This window comes from Schistocerca nitens, chromosome 9, assembly GCF_023898315.1.
Source record: "Schistocerca nitens isolate TAMUIC-IGC-003100 chromosome 9, iqSchNite1.1, whole genome shotgun sequence".
Lineage (NCBI taxonomy): Eukaryota > Metazoa > Arthropoda > Insecta > Orthoptera > Acrididae > Schistocerca > Schistocerca nitens.
The window spans coordinates 324,109,903-324,132,252 of record NC_064622.1 but is presented as its reverse complement, the minus strand read 5'-3'; the positions used below and the strand labels follow the sequence as shown (position 1 = coordinate 324,132,252).

The 22,350-nt window shown below is 40.7% G+C and overlaps 1 protein-coding gene across 1 annotated transcript in view; it reads right to left on the bottom strand.

The window, feature by feature from the left end:
* Window positions 1-412: 412 nt before the first annotated feature.
* The window catches only part of LOC126203111 (uncharacterized), a 175,691-nt gene continuing 153,753 nt past the window's right edge, over window positions 413-22,350 (bottom strand). Inside the window, exon 13 of the mRNA XM_049937355.1 lies at window positions 413-1,045. Coding sequence (XP_049793312.1) covers window positions 887-1,045 — 159 coding nt within the window. The 3' untranslated portion in view covers window positions 413-886. The remainder of the gene's footprint in view (window positions 1,046-22,350) is intronic.

The following is a 22,350-nucleotide window of genomic DNA, read 5'->3' as shown; positions in this document are numbered from 1 at the left end:
TTATGATGCAATTCGATATGGTGTACTGGTTAATGCACAACAGTAAAATCTGTTCTTGACTGCAGTGTATTTAAAACACTACTGTCTTTCTACAGGTAAAGTTCACGGATGGGATTGAGTGATGGGACTATCTTCCTGAAATTTTTAAGAACAATATCTCTAGAAAGTGACTGACTGCATATTTCTGAAACCTGAAGATATGTCAACGTTTCTCTTTGGTTTGTGTGACCATGAGCACTACTTTGATCTTTACCATTTGAGTGTTTCACAAATAGGCACTCCTCTTCCTTGCTATATAATGCTATTATTCTCAGACGTTTTGATATGTAACTATTATACTACAGACCTGTATTTTGATTGTCAAGGTATTAACTGAAACACTGAAATCATGTGGAGACACAAAAAATAGAACTATACAAAATAAATAACACTTTAATACTGTTATTACCAACTGTACAAAATATTCAGGATTCAACATCATGCAAACACAATGGATAGAAGGAATTGGAAAATTGTTGACAGTGATGTTGGATGTCAAAGACACCCCAATAAAAACCCGTGGAGATATTTTTTTCTCCTAAGGTGCAAAGAGTGGCAAGAAGTATCATTCATAGTCTCACAGGCATATTTTAACACCTACTGTGCTCACACACATATAAGGCAAGTAAGAGAAACAACATTATGTTTCATATTAAGCAATAAACACTTATCTTGTCTCTTTAAAATAACTACAAAAGTAGCACTGGCAAAATGAAGTAAAAATAATTGTTGCTCTTATACAATATTTTAAAAACAGAACAACAAAGTATTTCCCATTAGCATGATATTTCTCATCATATTTCTCTTTCAATTCTGCCCAGAAGCAACTGTGAATTTTTCGTGGAAATCAAACTTCTGGTCTCATATTGCCTGCAGAAATATTATATATCATATCCCTTATCCTCTGCAGTTCAGTTAACTGTCTCTGCAGAACTTCCATTTCTGCATCCTTCTGTTGGAGTGTCTTCTCTTGTGCCCTGCATACCTCCTCCAAGTTTTGAGATTCCTGCAACAGATAATGAAAATGCAATCATTTCTAAAATCTTGTGATTGAGTTTTTCTGTTGAATAAAGAAGTATTTTGTTTATGGTATAGTAAGTACTTATTAGCACCCATACAGCAACAGTTTGTGCAATATCATCACACATTCTGTTTACTTCATTTCACAATTTGGGACAAAATCCGCAAAACTTTATTTACCAAACAAATAAATAAAGTTGTAAAAACAACTTACCACAACATTTAATGCCATTATTGTGCTTATTCATCAAGGAGTATGGTAAGAAGTGGGGTGACAAGATGGTGGTGGTGGTGGTTAGTGTTTAACGTCCCGTCGACAACGAGGTCATTAGAGACGGAGCGCAAGCTCAGGTTAGGGAAGGATTGGGAAGGAAATCGGCCGTGCCCTTTCACAGGAACCATCCCGGCATTTGCCTGAAACGATTTAGGGAAATCACGGAAAACCTAAATCAGGATGGCCGGAGACGGGATTGAACCGTCGTCCTCCCGAATGCGAGTCCAGTGTGCTAACCACTGCGCCACCTCGCTCGGGGTGACAAGAGTAACTTATTTTGCGTAATGTGCATTCTTAGATTTGAAATGGAGCCAACATCAAATATCATTGTACAGGATTATAACGTAATTGGATAGGTAAAAAATCTACTCACCAAGCAGTGACAGCAGAACACACATAAAAAAAAAGATTTTACGCATGCAAGCTTTCGGGGACAGTGGCTCCTTCTGGCTGAAGGGGAAGGAAGAGGGGTGAATGAAAAAGTTTAGGGAAAGGGGTAGAACAAACTGTTATCTGCTTTCTACCTTATGTGCTACCCATTTGTTTGCTTATCTTACCATGCAGATTAATCAACACGTTGGTCCTGCGTCTTTTCTAGTGCTGATTTCCATGCACGTGGTGGACCCTTTGTTATTTACAAATTTGCCTATAATAGTTTGTTTACAGTTCATTACACTGCAGGGTCCTCTCTCAACTGTCTTACACCGATCTATTTGCAAATTTGACATCTAATTTCTTTCCCAGTCTCCACTTACCTCGTTTATATGCAGTAGTTTCATGCTTTTTTGCATTTGTTTTTCGCCAAACCTCTTTGATCGACTTTTACTGCTGCCTCATACACTATCTTATTTGCCAAGAAAAATAGTTTACACTTTCACTGATGACTTTCTCTTTCTGCTTGTCCAGTTTTTAAAAGTTTGTCTTTTTCATGACTAACTATCGATTTTTTTTTCAATCTTTTTTTGTATGACGTAGGCCACCATTTTAGTGAGAAATTCTCGCCCACTCATTACCTCTTGTTAATAATTCTCTGTTCTCATGATTTTCGTAAGAATTTTTCTGATTTTTTCCAAATTTTTCCTAGCTTTTCTTCCGTTTTCTGTCTTTTTCCGCCCCTACTACTTCTAACACTCCCAACCATTCTCTCTTACCACAATGTATCCCATCACATATTACAGTCGCTCTTTTTGAAAACATGCTATGGCACTATCAAAACTAAGGCCCCATATTCTGTCTTTTGAAACCTGCTTGTCCCTTAGAGTTACTCCCAAAGGCCTAACATTGAACAACCCGGTTTCTGGATGCAACCGTACTCTACACAAGGTTCATTTCAAAAACAGCAATCTCTTGCTCGTACCAGGCTAATCTGTTACCTATATGCTTCATCAGCCAATTTCCATTCCACCAGACTTTTCTTCTACAAAATCCTGCCGTTATCTGCCCCTTATGTTTCCTGGGATGGTGTTATCCAGCAAGCCAACTGCTAACTGCAACAACATGCCAGACTTCACCTTGAAAAGCTACCCCACCTTCTCCTAAACTACCTCAACAGTGGTTGTTTCCCTTTCTGTCCCTCTGCAGCTCCCTAAACAGCCACACCATCAACCATCATTCCTCTCCTACAAATTGAGCTTGGCCAACCTCCTCAACATCCCCTTCACCACTGCCTCACAGACCAATAACAACTCAATCACATGAACCAATCAGAAAAATACAGTGTTCTCAGCCACTTGTTTCAATCCCTCCTCCCACCTGAACCAGTTGCACCAGTTGCATTATCTAAGTGTCTCACTTTCAGCCCTAAAGCTGCATTTAATCATGCTGCTTTGGTGAAGAACATACTTTCCTTCACATGTAATGTAACTGGAAATATCACTTTGCAACCCAATTCTAAAACCTTTCTAACAGCAAACCTGACATTGAACCCTGCTTTGAACAGTTCTGGCCACTATTTCAACATGATCCACCACCACTACCTCAAAATCCTTCCAAGAATCCCTCACATCTAGCACAGCTTCACAATCCATCCTCTGGTTTCTAAAATATGATCCTAACCTGTCCGCTGTAGGTCTCCAGGCTCAGTGTTCTCTAAAAGCTGAAGACTCCATTATCATCCTTCCAGCAGATGAAGTATCTACTACTGTGATACTTGACCAACATGGGTATGTTAGTAAAGGCCTGTGCCAACTGCCTGATACCTCTACCTACAGCTTCATTGGTCTTTCTTTCTCATCCTGTCTGGTAAGTTTCCCCTGACCTGGGGCTCTGGGCGACTTTCTGAACTCTACCCTTTTTCCTAAACCTCTCTAATCCTTTTCCTTCACCACTCTTCCTTCCCCTTCAAATCACCTGCCAGAAGAAGGAGCCACTGACTCTGAAAGCTTCCATACATGAAACTTTTTTTAAATGTGTGTGCTCCTGCCACCTTTTGGCAAGTAGATTTTTTATCCCTCCAATAACATTATACTGTCAAAAATTGATTATTTTAAAGATAATCAAAAATAATTAAACCTTAAACCCAAATAAGAAATAACCTTTATAACACAAATGGTATAGGAGATGACAGTGGCCATGTGCACATGAATGTGTGTGTGTTTTCAACTTCTGATGAAGGGCGTAGTCCGAGAGCTGAACATTTCTAGTATTCTTTTTCACTGTGCTTAGCTGTGACTTGGCATCTCCTGTACGCCATGAGTAGTAATCTGTCCTTTTCGTCAGCAACAATACACTGAAGAGTGAAAGCACATTTTTTCCATGTTAACTGTTGTAAAGCTTATCAATCGTTTAAATGGTAAAGGTTTTATACATCAGCGTAGAACTTCTTGGCACTTTAGGAAACAAAACCCAGCAAAGAACAATGTGCTCTGGAAAGGTCTTTGATGTGCAGCAACATGTACACTGAATATTTTCGTATTACAAATGTATACATATGAATTACACAAAACACCCCAAGTAGCTTCCTAAGCATATGATGCAGTCCTGTCAGCCAATCATGGCTCATGTCAAGTGATTCCACTAGGCTATGACAGCAGATATTCAAAGCATAGGTCATGATATGTAGTCAGCCAATAGCAACATCACTTAAGTAGCACAAACACACAAATAGGAAAAGTTAATGGTTGAAATTAATATACACATACTGTAACTACAATAAAGGTAAAGCTTTTACAGGGTGTTTCAAAAATGACCGGTATATTTGAAACGGCAATAAAAACTAAACGAGCAGCGATAGAAATACACCGTTTGTTGCAATATGCTTGGGACAACAGTACATTTTCAGGGGGACAAACTTTCGAAATTACAGTAATTACAATTTTCAACAACAGATGGCGCTGCAAGTGATGTGAAAGATATAGAAGACAACGCAGTCTGTGGGTGCGCCATTCTGTACGTCGTCTTTCTGCTGTGAGCGTGTGCTGTTCACAACGTGCAAGTGTGCTGTAGACAACATGGTTTATTCCTGAGAACAGAGGATTTTTCTGGTGTTGGAATTCCACCGCCTAGACCACAGTGTTGTTGCAACAAGACGAAGTTTTCAACGGAGGTTTAATGTAACCAAAGGACCGAAAAGCGATACAATAAAGGATCTGTTTGAAAAATTTCAACGGACTGGGAACGTGACGGATGAACGTGCTGGAAAGGTAGGGCGACCGCGTACGGCAACCACAGAGGGCAACGCGCAGCTAGTGCAGCAGGTGATCCAACAGCGGCCTCGGGTTTCCGTTCGCCGTGTTGCAGCTGCGGTCCAAATGATGCCAACGTCCACGTATCGTCTCATGCGCCAGAGTTTACACCTCTATCCATACAAAATTCAAACGCGGCAACCCCTCAGCGCCGCTACCATTGCTGCACGAGAGACATTCGCTAACGATATAGTGCACAGGATTGATGACGGCGATATGCATGTGGGCAGCATTTGGTTTACTGACGAAGCTTATTTTTACCTGGACGGCTTCGTCAATAAACAGAACTGGCGCATATGGGGAACCGAAAAGCCCCATGTTGCAGTCCCATCGTCCCTGCATCCTCAAAAAGTACTGGTCTGGGCCGCCATTTCTTCCAAAGGAATCATTGGGCCCATTTTTCAGATCCGAAACGATTACTGCATCACGCTATCTGGACATTCTTCGTGAATTTGTGGCGGTACAAACTGCCTTAGACGACACTGCGAACACCTCGTGGTTTATGCAAGATGGTGCCCGGCCACATCGCACGGCCGACGTCTTTAATTTCCTGAATGAATATTTCGATGATCGTGTGATTGCTTTGGGCTATCCGAAACATACAGGAGGCGGCGTGGATTGGCCTCCCTATTCGCCAGACATAAACCCCTGTGACTTCTTTCTGTGGGGACACTTGAAAGACCAGGTGTACCGCCAGAATCCAGAAACAATTGAACAGCTGAAGCAGTACATCTCATCTGCATGTGAAGCCATTCCGCCAGAAACGTTGTCAAAGGTTTCGGGTAATTTCATTCAGAGACTACGCCATATTATTGCTACGCATGGTGGATATGTGGAAAATATCGTACTATATACTTTCCCAGACCGCAGCGCCATCTGTTGTTGAAACTTGTAACTACTGTAATTTCGAAAGTTTGTCTGCCTGAAAATGTACTGTTGTCCCAAGCATATTGCAACAAACGGTGTATTTCTATCGCTGCTCGTTTAGTTTTTATTGTCGTTTCAAATATACCGGTCATTTTTGAAACACCCTGTAGATATACCGTATTTACTCGAATCTAAGACGCACTTTTTTCCGGTTTTTGTAATCCAAAAATCTGCCTGCGGCTTAGAATGTAGTGCAAAGTAAGCGGAAGTTCTGAAAAATGTTGGTAGGTGCCGCCACAACTAATTTCTGCCGTCGAATATACATAGCGCTGCACAGGCATGCTTTGCAGACGCAAAGATAAATACTGGCGCCAAAACCTCTGTGTCAGTAAATAAAAAAAAAAAAAAAAGTGGAAGACGAGCTTTTTTCACTGCCCCGAGTTTCGACCACTGTATTTTCATACATCATCCAACGAAGTAAATACAAATTCCGTATTGTTCATCTTCGAATGTAGCTGCATTTCATTGTACTACGAAAATCCGACTGGCATGACTGTTTGGGATGTTTGTCAATATGGCCAACTCTACGTTCTGAATTTTTTCCTACCTGTGAGGAGAGATGGTTGCTAATAGGAACTTTTATGAACAGTAAACGCGGAAGAATATGTTTATATTCGTATTACTCTTATGCCTAATAGTGACACAGTCAGAAATGAAGCACGGCAATTGACTAGATTTTTAAATCTAAGATGACTAATTTCTGTGCAGAATGTAATGTACTAAAGAGGCGTCTGCAAAGATTTTCAAACGGAGAAAAATGTTCGCTAAACTCTCGTTCAGAACATCATCTATCATACGCAGTCTATTATTTGGTTCTTGTTGATCATTATCAAAGAAAGCAGCAGTGTAAGTAACAACAAATAGCAGCCTCTTGCCATTGTTTCGATAATGAGACAATTCCTCTCTTTTTTTTTTTTTTTTTTTTTTTTTTAATTGTAAGCGGCGGTAGCGTGCACAAAAGCAAACCATGCCGCGAGCGGCGACAGGACGTAAACACTCATTATCGGAATGCGACAAACAATGCATGACACAGTACAGTGCTGCATTTTCAGCTTAGAGCGACGTAAACACACATAACAAAGAGAACGGCACTTATCAGGTCAAAGAAAAATAAGCAATTGATTCAAACCAGACGAAGCACGCGAAACAGGAAGGGTATCCGTATAAATACGGACGGAGCGCCTGACGCATAGCAATGGCTACCTGGTAAAGCTTAACTGCGAAGCTTACGACTCGAACCAAACTACTGTAGCTGTATCGTCATTCATTCGACCTAAATTGTGTCTCATATTACAATGAGACCAACTTTGTTTCGATTTGGAGATGCGGCCTAAAACTTTTCTCTCCCTTTGAATTTCGAGTCCCAGATTTCAGGTGCGGCTTAGATTCGAGTGCGGCTTAGATTCGAGTAAATACGGTAATATCGTTTGTCAAAAATTTTTTACCTTTTTCTTGAGGGTGCGGTTAAGCAGGATCCTAAGAGCACAGCTTAAATCACAGCAGCTGAATATTTCTGACAAGCAAGATTATAAATTTCGCTGCTGTGCATTGAACATTTTGTGGCTTACCTGGCTGAATACATGTCATTTCAAGCACTTTGACTTTTTCCCAAACTGCTCAAGAACTCATCTCTCACTTTTTTTGGAAGATAATTATACGTTTTGATGTCATTACTGCGTAATTTGTAATATATGAAAGAACTAAAATAAATACGAAAAACTAACTTTGAAGTTTGGCATGTTACTCTTTAAGATATATTACACAAAAATGCACCAGTATAATTTTCAATAATGACATAAATGTCCCATCTTCTGGGCCTGAAATGCTTCTAAGTGGCTGGTTCTCAAAATGTTAAGTTTGAATGAGAGTCAAATGATCTGATTTAAGAAATTCATTGCAGTCTCACAAGAAACATAATTCATCTTGTGTAAAAGGAAATTTACGTGGAAAGTAATGCTTCTCACAGCATCATAAACACTATTTTCCTGAGACCTTTTAGAAATGAAAACAGTCATAATGTGATGCTCACTGAAAGCAATTTGTTGTTATAAAGTACAGCATATTCTTTGGCACGTTTTGCTGTCAGCAGACGCTTCCGTGTGCAATGTGTTTTGCTGTTTTAAAGAGTGCATCATCTTTGGAACTTAAAGTTCTATTTCGGTATTGTTCTCTTATTTATGTATATTGCTGCAGATTTATTCTGCAGCAGTGGGCTAAAGTAAAATTCTTTGTTCGAGTAGCATCAGTTCTTGCCAGTCAAAATTACAAAAAATTTGATTGAAAACTAAAACAATGAAAAATTCTCAGAATTATAAAACATTCTAAGTTTTTTCCCAGATTTCTCCCAAATGAAAGAATTCCCGCATTTTCCCAGATATCCTGGGGCATATACATCCTGGAATACTATTATCCATAATCACAAGAGATTGATAGTGTAGATGGACAAAATCGGTCATGAGACATGGGAAGATATCAGCAGGATTGTATAACATTTAGATGCTTAGGTACAAATACTGCAATGTAAAACATAATCAGGTGTAGATATAGATTCAGATCATAGTAGTAGGTTAAAAATAAAGTTTCTACAGAAAATAATATACTGATAAGTAAAGAAATAATGAGACAGTTTAAAATTTTCTGGTGGTAGTGACCAATATGCTAACATAAGTGGAAGTGGTGGAGGGTAGATCAGCAGAAGAGTAGGAGATAATAAAGAAGAAAATAACAAAGAATATGGAGGTCATCAAAGTTCGAGGTAAAAAGCTCAGCGATAATTCCCGATATTTATCACATAATTACACAGTCTTGTAAAATTAGAAAAAAAATTTTAAAATGAAAATGCAATGCGATGCGATGTTCAAAACCCAGAAAAAATTGCAACAAATAACAGAGACAGGCAATGAACCAACAATATCCAGGTAAACCAAGTGGAAACAATAAAAATGCAAAATCAAGAATGACAAGACTGGCTTCAGAGTAACTGTCCACTGTTGTTGGACAAAGAAAGTAATTAATATTTTCAGAATGTCAGTGCTAATTTTAGGATAAATGTGAAGAAACACTACAAGAAATATTAAGATGACAGCCGACTTTGCACAGCACTAGGGTTTAGGATGGTGACCACCAAAATCAGTAAGAGTAATAGAAAGAATAATAAAGGCTTACGATACCAGCATTGCAGAATACAGTCAAGATAGTGAATGAATGTTACTGTCTAGAATAAAAGAGTAAACATGATGGACAAAACAAGGCAGACATCAGAAGCTGATTGAAAAAGATAAATAAAACTTTCTGTGGGGGGGAATTAAGCTTCTACTGGCATGGAGATGAGGAAGAAGTGTCTGAAACTATGCTTGCACAACTCATGCCATGAGAAAACTAGAGAAGAAACTGAAAATATTTGGAATTTAATGCTACAACAGAGGCTATACAGACTGCAAGAAAGTATTCCATATTTGGAGAGGTGCCAGTATAGACCAAAACAAGAAGAAAAAAGTCTAGTAAACATGGACTCTAAAATGCATGCCTTAAAGAGTTATAAGCACCTGTTCATTTATGCTACAATGAAACACATCTCTTCTACTGCAAACTCGGTGCTATTATAAACTACTACAGAATGCACTAAACAAATGAAGACACATTCCTTTGTCATTGTCCACGGATACAGCAAATATTTCTTAGTGTCGCCAGGCCATAACAGAAGATCACGTCTGTCATTTCCCATGTGGAATAGTAGGCTTCTATTATGCTGATAAGTGCAAACATAAAACTACAGTGTAAAAGCATTTCACAAACATGACGACACAAGATGGGCTCCATTAGAACTAACGTATGTGCTGCACTTACCCAGAACTGTGAATAAGGTTTACAGTAATAACACTAGCAGATATTTGCTGCATACTGTATCGGGGGACAATAACAAAGGAATGTATCCTCATTTGTTTATTTCAGTAGAAAAATGAACTCTTAAGGTGTTTTAGTGCTCATGTTTACTGCAAGATTCTTTGTTTTGTCTACACTACCAACCCTCAAAATATGGGCTGTAGCTACAAAGGGAAGGTAAGGAAAGAAGCCAATGAAAATCCCATACTTCATTTGTTGAAGTATTCAATTTGGATTTGCAGATACATAAGACAGATTGCGGAGGGGAGAGAGATGGTTTGGAGGGAGGAGATTGTAGGCGCAGAAAAATAGCAGAATATACAAAACAGATTATCGAGAAAGTTGGCATCACATTTATGATTTGGAACAAATTTTTATGGATTTCCTATATTACAAGGAAGTAACAGAAATAGTAGCTTGCGCTACTGATAAAGGTTTTGTCATCATAATGTAAACTCAGAAGTTACACAGATATTAAGCAAGAGTAAAAAGAGGCAAGTTGGGGGAACAGACGGAATTGTCAATACAGTGTACTTAAGAATTACATATAAGACTAGTTCAACTTTTTAATGAAGTTTCGAGCACGGAACAATACTGGAGAACTACAAGGATACCTACACATACAACACAGGAGAAAAGTATCTGCAAAGAAATTTACAACAGTGCTGTGTCATCTGAACAAGACAGAGCCAGGGCAAAAGCACCACAGGCACAAAAATGCAAGCTGGTGTCTGTGCCATAGAGACCTGCCACTTATGCAAGATCCACCAGTGCCAAAGGTGGTGCTGAGGATGAAGATATTGACTTTGCCTTGGCCAATTGCTGGAAGAATACAATCTGCCTATGACTGGACGACAATGGACAGAAGCCTACTCAGAAGATAGAAGAGCAGCTCTCACTCAGCTCTCGTTCACTTGGTTATATATCTATATTTGAAGGCAGTAACTGTTCTCGAAAGAACAGAATACTGTTGATGACCGTGCAGCTTTTTCCTTGGAATAAATGATGAATAAATGAAACCCTCGGCTGCTGACAGGTGTTGTTGATATACCTCGATGTGGACAGCTGAAAATGTGAGCTGTCCACATCGAGGTACATCAACAACACCTGTTGGCAGCTGAGGGTTTCAGTTAGTCATCATGGTTATATATCATCGTCCAGGGCTGACTTAGACAGGGAATATCATTTAATGAACTCTTATAAGTGAACAGCCAATTGTTGGAAATTGCGTTTGCTATGTGCTGTGAAGTTTACCTACAATTATTTGCACTTAGGGCCTTTGTTGGCGTTATATTACATGCAGTGTTGCACACTTCATTATTCAAAAAGTCAAAAAGATAAGTAAACCCTTTCAATTCATTTGTGTGACTTTGTAAGTAATTTGTTGGAATGTCGTAGAACCTTCATTCTCCTATCCTGTTAACTGACTCTGGGGCATAGCTGTGTAATAGTGACAGGAAGAAATCATCTTGGCAGTGTACTCACAAACTCGGCCTACCATAACAACAGCGGCAACTTGACCTCCACAAAACTGGCAATGAGGGTTTACAAAAAATAGTAAGTAAAATAAAAAACAGTCACGAGGGGGGAAAAACTGCAAAACATAATAGAATAATGTAGATTTAGGAAAGGATCTTTGTGTATTTATCCCGTACTTATAGGTACATAGTAGAAAAAACAAGGTAATTTAACTGTTCTCTATAATGTTTTTTTTTTTTTTTTAGGTTTCAAAGAGGCCTTTGACAGTCAATGGACAAACGTGGCAAATATTTATTACAAATGATATTTTATGTTTGGCACCGATAACCAAAAATATTATGACCACTGCGCAACACAAGATTGAATGCTGCCTGTGATGTTGCAGACAAATGATACAGTAAGGAAAGTACATAAGCAGAGTAGAGATGAATAGAGAACCATTATACAAAGATGTCAGACCCATGGTCTAGGGGTAGCGTCTTTGATTCATAATCAAAACGTCTTCGGTCCCGGGTTCGATCCCCGCCACTGCCTAAATTTTGATAAATAATCAGCATTGGCGGCCGAAGACTTCCGGCATAAGAAGTCAGCCTCATTCTGCCAACGGCCTTGTCAAAGAGGGCGGAGGAGCGGATAGAGGTTCAGGGCACTCTTGTCCTAGGGGTGGGAAATTGCCCCTAAAGGCGGAAGGATCAGCAATGATCAACGACATGAGGATGCAGAAGGCAATGGAAACCACTGCATTAAAGACACGTAACGTGTATCCACAGGACATGTGGCCTGTAATTGAAGAAGTGTCATGATGATCTCTCCATTGGCAAAAGATTCCGGAATAGTCCCCCATTCGGATCTCCGGGAGGGGACTGCCAAGGGGGTGGTTACCATGAGAAAAAGATTGAATAATCAACGAAAGGATAACGTTCTACGAGTCAGGGCATGGAATGTCAGAAGCTTGAACATGGTAGGGAAACTAGAAAATCTGAAAAGGGAAATGCAAAGGCTCAATCTAGATATAGTAGCGGTCAGTGAAGTGAAGTGGAAGGAAGACATGGATTTCTGGTCAGATGAGTAACGGGTAATATCAACAGCAGCAGAAAATGGTATAACAGGTGTAGGATTCGTTATGAATAGGAAGGTAGGGCAGAGGGTGTGTTACTGTGAACAGTTCAGTGACCGGGTGGTTCTAATCAGAATCGACAGCAGACCAACACCGACAACAATAGTTCAGGTGTACATGCCGACGTCGCAAGCTGAAGATGAACAGGTAGAGAAAGTGTATGAGGATATTGAAAGAGTAATGCAGTATGTAAAGGGGGACAAAAATCTAATAGTCATGGGTGACTGGAATGCAGTTGTAGGGGAAGGAGTACTTCAGTTGATTGATGAAAGGAGGAAGTACAAACATGTTCCGCGAAAATCAGGAATACAGAAATACAAGTCGCTGAGGAATGAAATAAATAGGAAGTGCAGGGAAGCTAAGACGAAATGGCTGCAGGAAAAATGTGAAGACATCAAAAAAGATATGACTGTCGGAAGGACAGACTCAGCATACAGGAAAGTCTAAACAACCTTTGGTGACATTAAAAGCAACGGTGGTAACATTAAGAGTGCAACGGGAATTCCACTGTTAAATGAAGAGGAGAGAGCAGATAGGTGGAAAGAATACATTGAAAGCCTCTATGAGGGTGAAGATTTGTCTGATGTTATAGAAGAAGAAACAGGAGCCGATTTAGAAGAGATAGGTGATCCAGTATTAGAATCGGAATTTAAAAGAGCTTTGGAGGACTTACGGTCAAATAAGGCAGAAGGGATAGATAACATTCCATCAGAAATTCTAAAATCATTGGGGGCAGTGGCAACAAAACGACTTTTCACGTTGGTGTGTAGAATATATGAGTGGCGACGTACCATCTGACTTTCGGAAAAGCATCATCCACATAATTCCGAAGACGGCAAGAGCTGACAAGTGCGAGAATTATCACACAATCAGCTTAACAGCTCATGCATCGAAGCTGCTTACAAGAATAATATACAGAAGAATGGAAAAGAAAATTGAGAATGCGCTAGGTGACGATCAGTTTGGCTTTAGGAAAAGTAAAGGGACGAGAGAGGCAATTCTGGCGTTACGGCTAATAATGGAAGCAAGGCTAAAGAAAAATCAAGACACTTTCATAGGATTTGTCGACCTGGAAAAAGCGTTCGACAATATAAAATGGTGCAAGCTGTTCGAGATTCTGAAAAAAAGGCAGGGGTAAGCTATAGGGAGAGACGGGTCATATACAATATGTACAACAACCAAGAGGGAATAATAAGAGTGGACAATCAAGAACGAAGTGCTCGTATTAAGAAGGGTGTAAGACAAGGCTGTAGCCTTTCGCCCCTACTCTTCAATCTGTACATCGAGGAAGCAATGATGGAAATAAAACAAAGATTCAGGAGTGGAATTAAAATACAAGGTGAAAGGATATCAATGATACGATTCGCTGATGACATTGCTATCCTGAGTGAAAGTGAAGAAGAATTAAATGATCTGCTGAACGGAATGAACAGTTTAATGAGTACACAGTATGGTTTGAGAGTAAATCTGAGAAAGACGAAGGTAATGAGAAGTAGTAGAAATAAGAACAGTGAGAAACTTAACATCAGGGTTGATGGTCACGACGTCAATGAAGTTAAGGAATTCTGCTATCTAGGTAGTAAAATAACCAATGACGGACGGAGCAAGGAGGACATCAAAAGCAGACTCGCTATGGCAAAAAAGGCATTTCTGGCCAAGAGAAGTCTACTAATATCAAATACCAGCCTTAATTTGAGGAAGAAATTTCTGAGGATGTACGTCTGGAGTACAGCATTGTATGGTAGTGAAACATGGACTGTGGGAAAACTGGAACAGAAGAGACTCGAAGCATTTGAGATGTGGTGCTATAGACGAATGTTGAAAATTAGGTGGACTGATAAGGTAAGGAATGAGGAGGTTCTATGCAGAATCGGAGAGGAAAGGAATATGTGGAAAACACTGATAAGGAGAAGGGACAGGATGATAGGACATCTGCTAAGACATGAGGGAATGACTTCCATGGTACTAGAGGGAGCTGTAGAGGGCAAAAACTGTAGAGGAAGACAGAGATTGGAATACGTCAAGCAAATAATTGAGGACGTAGGTTGCAAGTGCTACTCTGAGATGAAGAGGTTAGCACAGGAAAGGAATTCGTGGCGGGCCGCATCAAACCAGTCAGTAGACTGATGAAAAAAAAAAAGGGGGGGGGGTTACAGAACAAAATCAGGGAAAGCCACCAGCATTAGTGACTTTAACATAGGGCATATTTTTCTGGCTTGGTGCCTGGAATGACCACCTCAGAAATGGCAAAGCTGGTCAGATGTTTGCTGCTGCCTTGAACTCTTATGGAAAGTGCTTGAAGGATGGTGAAACAAGTATGTGACAAAGTGTCGGACATTTACATCTCATCATGGAACATGGTGGTCTGAGATTTGCCTGCTCTGTAAATTAGGATAAGTCATGTTCTGTGGCAAATCGAATGACAGAATACAATGCTGGTGCAAACACATAAGTGTGTCGAGGCACATCATTTGGCACAGCAGATGACCTCTGCATGTTTCCAAGTTGATCCTATGACATTGTCAAATGGACAGTGGATCAGGTGGAATTGCGTTGCCTGGTTGGATCAATCAAGTTTCTTGCGAGGTAAATGGGCATATCTGGATATGCTGTCATCCATGAAAACGACTGCTCAAAACATGAACACCGCCTCTGGATTTCCATGTGACCTTTGGTCATAATTGAAGGCATTGACAGAGTTGAATTATGTGAACTACGTGAACATTATTGTGGACCACTTGGATACCTTCATGCTTAATGCCTTCTCCAATGGCACTGGCATTTTCCAGCAGGATAACTGTCTGTATCATAAGGTCAGAATTGTGTTACAGTGGTTTGAGGACATGGCAGTGAACTGAAATTGATGTCTTGACCTCCAAATTCACGTGATCTGAATCCAATGGAACATATCTGGGGCATTATTGGGAACCAGCACTGCATCCACAAACCATCAGTACATAATTTACATAAATTTTATGACACATGCATAGACATTTGGTGCCACATGCCTCCGGATTACTATCAAGGACTTGTTCAATTAATGTCAAGCAGAGTTGCTGTTGTACTCTGCGTCCCACAGTGGATCAATGTGCTATCAAGCAGGTGATCATAATGTTTCGGCTGATCAGTGTGTATTTTATAGAGAACACAGTCAGAATTTCACACTGCCATAATCGTTCTTGACGAGCCAGTGATCATCTTCTTCAGATTGAAGCACATGCTGCACACAATTTTATAACATCCCCACTGTGTTATCTTCAATTGTGTACTGTTAACAATGCAACAGGAATGCTACTTCACTGCTTGCAGCATGTGCATTTAGTCTGAAGATGACCACAGGCAGGTAAAGATAGATTATTCATTTATCATTTTCAAAATTTAAGCAAATTTTTAAGTTATAACTAATTTAGTGAGTGCAATAAAAAACTTATACCAACAAAAAATTGCCCTTGGAAAATACACAGATACCATATAAATTTATTATGTTCTCAGACAAGAGTGCAGTTAATCACAACTTATTTGTCACATACATGTACCAAACAATCCAGCAACAGAAACAAACAAACCCAGCTGGTGACAAATACATTTTCGCAAACATTATTATTTATACACAGCCAGATATAAATGACTGAAAACTAAGATGATTTACAACAATCTGCATACTAACTACAAAATAGCCTCACAAAGTACAAAATGAAAGTTTTGAAAATTGCTGTAACTGAAGACAGAATCTATCAAGAGCAATAATTTAAATTGATTACAACACAATATAACACAGAGTAGACTTGATGCTTTTGGTTAGCCACATATCACAATTTACAAACCAAACAAACACAGGTAAGAATTTACCAAAGTATAATGAATTAAATTAGTCATGGGTAACCTTTGGTGACTTGTGGGCCTGATTCACATACTTAAGCTCGTGGACCACCACATCATGAGGTGACAGCAGCGGTCATAGCACATGAATCAAAACTATAGCATTTGGGACATTTCTGTTTGAGAGGTAAGGCACCAATATGAATGGCACCCATTTTACAGCACCCCATGCCAACAAATCATGCTTCAGAGCACACTGTCTTGAGAGTATGTTCATTTTATGTTCACCTTCTATTCAGAAGTAAACTTCGTTAAACAAATGGGTAAAGGAATACAAATCAGATCTGTAGTGTGATATCAGAACCAGCTATTTGCCAAAATGAATGGCGCAAAGATGGTTGGTTTAAAAGGAGGTGGGGGGGTTACCAAACTGCAAGGTCATCGATCCCTTGTTCCCGGTAAAATAATTAACCACAGGAAAGAAGAAAAAAAGGAGACAGAGCGCAATAACAGGTAGAACCAGAAGAACAGAAGGACAACAAATACTACGATGGACATAACAGGGAAAAACAACCACAGAGATAAGTAAGAAACAGATAGAAGGGGTAAAAACAAGAAAGCAGATGACCGTGACTGGCTGGCCATGAGAATAAAAAGGAAAAGCCAGCCACTCAGCGACAAATTAAAACATACACCCTATTAGCATTAGAGTGGAGAACACAAAGGGACAAAGAACGTGTGCTAAAACTTATACTGAATGATAAAACCCACTGTCACGTTGTTGTTGTTGTTGTTGTTGTTGTGGTCTTCAGTCCTGAGACTGGTTTGATGCAGCTCTCCATGCTACTCTATCCTGTGCAAGCTTCTTCATCTCCCAGTACCTACTGCAACCTACATCCTTCTGAATCTGCTTAGTGTATTCATCTCTTGGTCTCCCTCTACGATTTTTACCCTCCACGCTGCCCTCCAATGCTAAATTTGTGATCCCTCGATGCCTCAGAACATGTCCTACCAACCGATCCCTTCTTCTAGTCAAGTTGTGCCACAAACTTCTCTTCTCCCCAATCCTATTCAACACCTCCTCATTAGTTACGTGATCTACCCACCTTATCTTCAGCATTCTTCTGTAGCACCACATTTCGAAAGCTTCTATTCTCTTCTTGTCCAAACTAGTTATCGTCCATGTCTCACTTCCATACATGGCTACACTCCATACAAATACTTTCAGAAACGACTTCCTGACACACAAATCTATATTCGATGTTAACAAATTTCTCTTCTTGAGAAACGCTTTCCTTGCCATTGCCACTCTACATTTTATATCCTCTCTACTTCGACCATCATCGGTTATTTTACTCCCTAAATAGCAAAACTCCTTTACTACTTTAAGTGTCTCATTTCCTAATCTAATTCCCTCAGCATCACCCGACTTAATTTGACTTCATTCCATTATCCTCGTTTTGCTTTTGTTGATGTTCATCTTATATCCTCCTTTCAAGACACTGTCCATTCCGTTCAACTGCTTTTCCAAGTCCTTTGCTGTCTCTGACAGAATTACAATGTTATCGGCGAACCTCAAAGTTTTTACTTCTTCTCCATGAATTTTAATACCTACTCCGAATTTTTCTTTTGTTTCCTTTACTGCTTGCTCAATATACAGATTGAATAACATCGGGGAGAGGCTACAACCCTGTCTCACTCCTTTCCCAACCACTCCTTCCCTTACATGCCCCTCAACTCTTGTAACTGCCATCTGGTTTCTGTACAAATTGTAAATAGCCTTTCGCTCCCTGTATTTTACTCCTGCCACCTTCAGAATTTGAAAGAGAGTATTCCAGTCAACATTGTCAAAAGCTTTCTCTAAGCCTACAAATGCTAGAAACGTACGTTTGCCTTTCCTTAATCTTTCTTCTAAGATAAGTCGTAAGGTCAGTATTGCCTCACGTGTTCCAACATTTCTACGGAATCCAAACTGATCTTCCCCGAGGTCGGCTTCTACCAGTTTTTCCATTCGTCTGTAAAGAATTCGCGTTAGTATTTTGCAGCTGTGACTTATTAAACTGATAGTTCGGTAATTTTCACATCTGTCAACACCTGCTTTCTTTGGGATTGGAATTATTATATTCTTCTTGAAGTCTGAGGGTATTTCGCCTGTCTCATACATCGTGCTCACCAGATGGTAGAGTTTTGTCATGACTGGCTCTCCCGAGGCCATCAGTAGTTCTAATGGAATGTTGTCTACTCCCGGGGCCTTGTTTCGACTCAGGTCTTTCAGTGCTCTGTCAAACTCTCCACGCAGTATATTATCTCCCATTTCGTCTTCATCTACATCCTCTTCCATTTCCATAATATTGTCCTCAAGTACATCGCCCTTGTATAAACCCTCTATATACTCCTTCCACCTTTCTGCTTTCCCTTCTTTGCTTAGAACTGGGTTGCCATCTGAGCTCTTGATATTCATACAAGTGGTTCTCTTCTCTCCAAAGGTCTCTTTAATTTTCCTGTAGGCAATATCTATCTTACCCCTAGTGAGACAAGCCTCTACATCCTTACATTTGTCCTCTAGCCATCCCTGCTTAGCCATTTTGCACTTCCTGTCGATTTCATTTTTGAGACGTTTGTATTCCTTTTTGCCTGCTTCATTTAGTGCATTTTTATATTTTCTCCTTTCATCAATTAAATTCAATATTTCTTCCGATACCCAAGGATTTCTATTAGCCCTCGTCTTTTTACCTACTTGATCGTCTGCTGCCTTCACCACTTCATCCCTCAGAGCTACCCATTCTTCTTCTACTGTATTTCTTTCCCCCATTCCTGTCAATTGTTCCCTTATGCTCTCCCTCAAACTCTCTACAACCTCTGGTTCTTTCAGTTTATCCAAGTCCCATCTCCTTAAATTCCCACCTTTTTGCAGTTTCTTCAGTTTCAATCTGCAGTTCATAACCAATAGATTGTGGTCAGAATCCACATCTGCCCCAGGAAATTTCTTACAATTTAAAACCTGGTTCCTAAATCTCTGTCTTACCATTATATAATCTATCTGAAACCTGTCAGTATCTCCAGGCTTCTTCCATGTATACAGCCTCCTTTCATGATTCTTGAACCAAGTGTTAGCAATGATTAAGTTATGCTCTGTGCAAAATTCTACAAGGCGGCTTCCTCTTTCATTCCTTCCCCCCAATCCATATTCACCTACTATGTTTCCTTCTCTCCCTTTTCCTACTGACGAATTCCAGTCTCCCATGACTATTAAATTTTCGTCTCCCTTCACTACCTGAATAATTTCTTTTATCTCGTCATACATTTCATCTATTTCTTCATAATCTGCAGAGCTAGTTGGCATATAAACTTGTACTACTGTAGTAGGCATGGGCTTTGTGTCTATCTTGGCCACAATAATGCGTTCACTATGCTGTTTGTAGTAGTTAACCCGCACTCCTATTTTTTTATTCATTATTAAACCTACTCCTGCATTACCTCTATTTGATTTTGTATTTATAACCCTGTAATCACCTGACCAAAAGTCTTGTTCCTCCTGCCACCGAACTTCACTAATTCCCACTATATCTAACTTTAACCTATCCATCTCCCTTTTTAAATTTTCTAACCTACCTGCCCGATTAAGTGATCTGACATTCCACGCTCCGATCCGTAGAACGCCAGTTTTCTTTCTCCTGATAACGGCGTCCTCTTGAGTAGTCCCCGCCCGGAGATCCGAATGGGGGACTATTTTACCTCCGGAATATTTTACCCAAGAGGACGCCATCATCATTTAATCATACAGTAGAGCTGCATGTCCTCGGGAAAAATTACGGCTGTAGTTTCCCCTTGCTTTCAGCCGTTCGCAGTACCAGCACAGCAAGGCCGTTTTGGTTAATGTTACAAGGCCAGATCAGTCAATCATCCAGACTGGTGCCCCTGCAACTACTGAAAAGGCTGCTGCCCCTCTTCAGGAACCACATGTTTGTCTGGCCTCTCAACAGATACCCCTCCGTTGTGGTTGCACCTACGGTACGGCCATCTGTATCGCTGAGGCACGCAAGCCTCCCCACCAACGGCAAGGTCCATGGTTCATGGGGGGCACTGTCACGTATAAAATGTAAAACTAATTTAGCAGCTAATATTAATGGCAACGAGTCCGGTAACTGAAGTGTCCACTACAAAGGCAGGCAGAGAAGGACAGCTCACCGAGATATGGGCCACTGTCAGCCGGGCGCCACACCGACACTGAGGTGGGTCATCACAGCGCAGGAGGTAGCCGTTTGTCATCCAAGTGTGGACAATGCGGATCCGGCAGAGAACCACAGAGTCCCTGTGAGAGGCCCACATGGAGTACTGCCACACATTCGAAGTCTCCTTAATGGCACGCAGTTTGTTGTGCATGCTGAGGTTATGCCATTTCATCTTCCAAAGCCACAAAACCTTGTGACATAGCACTGAACACAGGTCAGTTGCAAGCCGATCTCCATAAGTGGTTTCTGCGTAGCCTGTTTGGCCAGCCCGTCAGCAAGTTTGTTGCCTGGGATTCCGACGTGATCTGGGGTCCAGACAAACATCACTGACCGATTGGACTGTTCCAGGGCATATATGGACTCCTGGATGGTCACTACCAAAGGATGATGAGGGTAGCGCTGGTCGATAGCTTGTAGGCTGCCGAAGGAGTCAGTACACAGGAGAAATGACTTGCCTGGACATGAGCGGGCATGCTCAAGAGCACGAGATATGGCCGCCAGCTCTGCAGTGAAAACACTGCAGCCATCTGGTAACGATTGTTGTTTTATATGTCCTCCATGAACATAAGCAAAGCCAATGTGACTATCAGTCATCGAGCCATCGGTGTAAACCACTTCGTGGCTTGGTACATATCAATAATCGAGAGGAAGTGGCAGTGGAGAGCCGCGGGGTTAACTGAGTGTGGTGTGCGTACTGTAAGACCTTCAGTACACACACCATCAGATTATTTGACTTGTCACTGTAACGAAGTAGGCGAATGTCAGCAATATGTCTCGTGGTCTTATCGTGGCGTGTTTATCTTCTGCCATTAGGTCAGACGATAGAAATGCCACTTGCACGTTTAGAGTAGCAGATTGATGGTGACCAACTTTAAACAGAACTTGATTAATTTTCACACACATTTATTAAAATAATAACAAGCATAAAAATTACTTAACTTGGTTCTGGATGCTATTTACAATTGACAATCTGAAGTTCCTTTGGTATTGGTACGTTAATCTTATTCTCACATATATCTCTGATACTTGACAAAAGTGTCTATACATTTATCTTCATGGCTATGTACAGGAATGAGGTAATCTTATTAGGCGCAGACTGAAACTTGACTATAGACTGGTACAGACAAATGTAGACTGGTGCAGACAAATGCAGACTGACTAATCGGGGGTCTGTACACTCGTTATAATACCTCGCGCATTCATGTATCACTGCGCGAGTTTGATCCGCGAGGAGAAAAGGTTCTACGTTAGCAGCAATCCTCATTGGCTGTGTTACATATAAATATGCGGATCGGTGGAAGCAGAATTTGGTCCGTCCCTATGGCAGCGCAATCTCATAGTGTGGAGACGGACGAGTGCTGCGCCTGCGCTGTTGTGCTTAGCGGGGCGTGCTCCAGTGGGAAAGTTATGAACGCGCTGACTACACGGAACTAAGTACACAACACTGAGTCCTTAGGGCTATGTGAAAGGTGCAGCCTAGGTGTACGTGAATGGACCTAAAGTATAGTTGGTAAAGGCAAGGACTCCAGTTCGGAAAGAAGGGATCAGATGCGAACTGCAACTGGAAGCCCTGGTGTGGGCTGCCGATGCGGGAGATGAACTGCCATGGGTGGGAAAAGGAGACGGTGATTTGGATGCGCAAGAGAACTACAAATGTGTGCAATGTAACTGGCAAGCAGTTGTGCATGCCTAACCTGCAATAGAGGGACTCCAACCTCCACTAGGACGTTGGTTACCAGACTCATCCTAAAGCTCCTGCCGCTAGGCGAACATCACAGTGGTGCACTGGGTCGAGTAAATGCAATGCTGAGGGCATCGCCGAACCATAAACCAGACTCCCATAGTCAAGGCAGGATTGAACAAGGGCTCTGTAGAGCT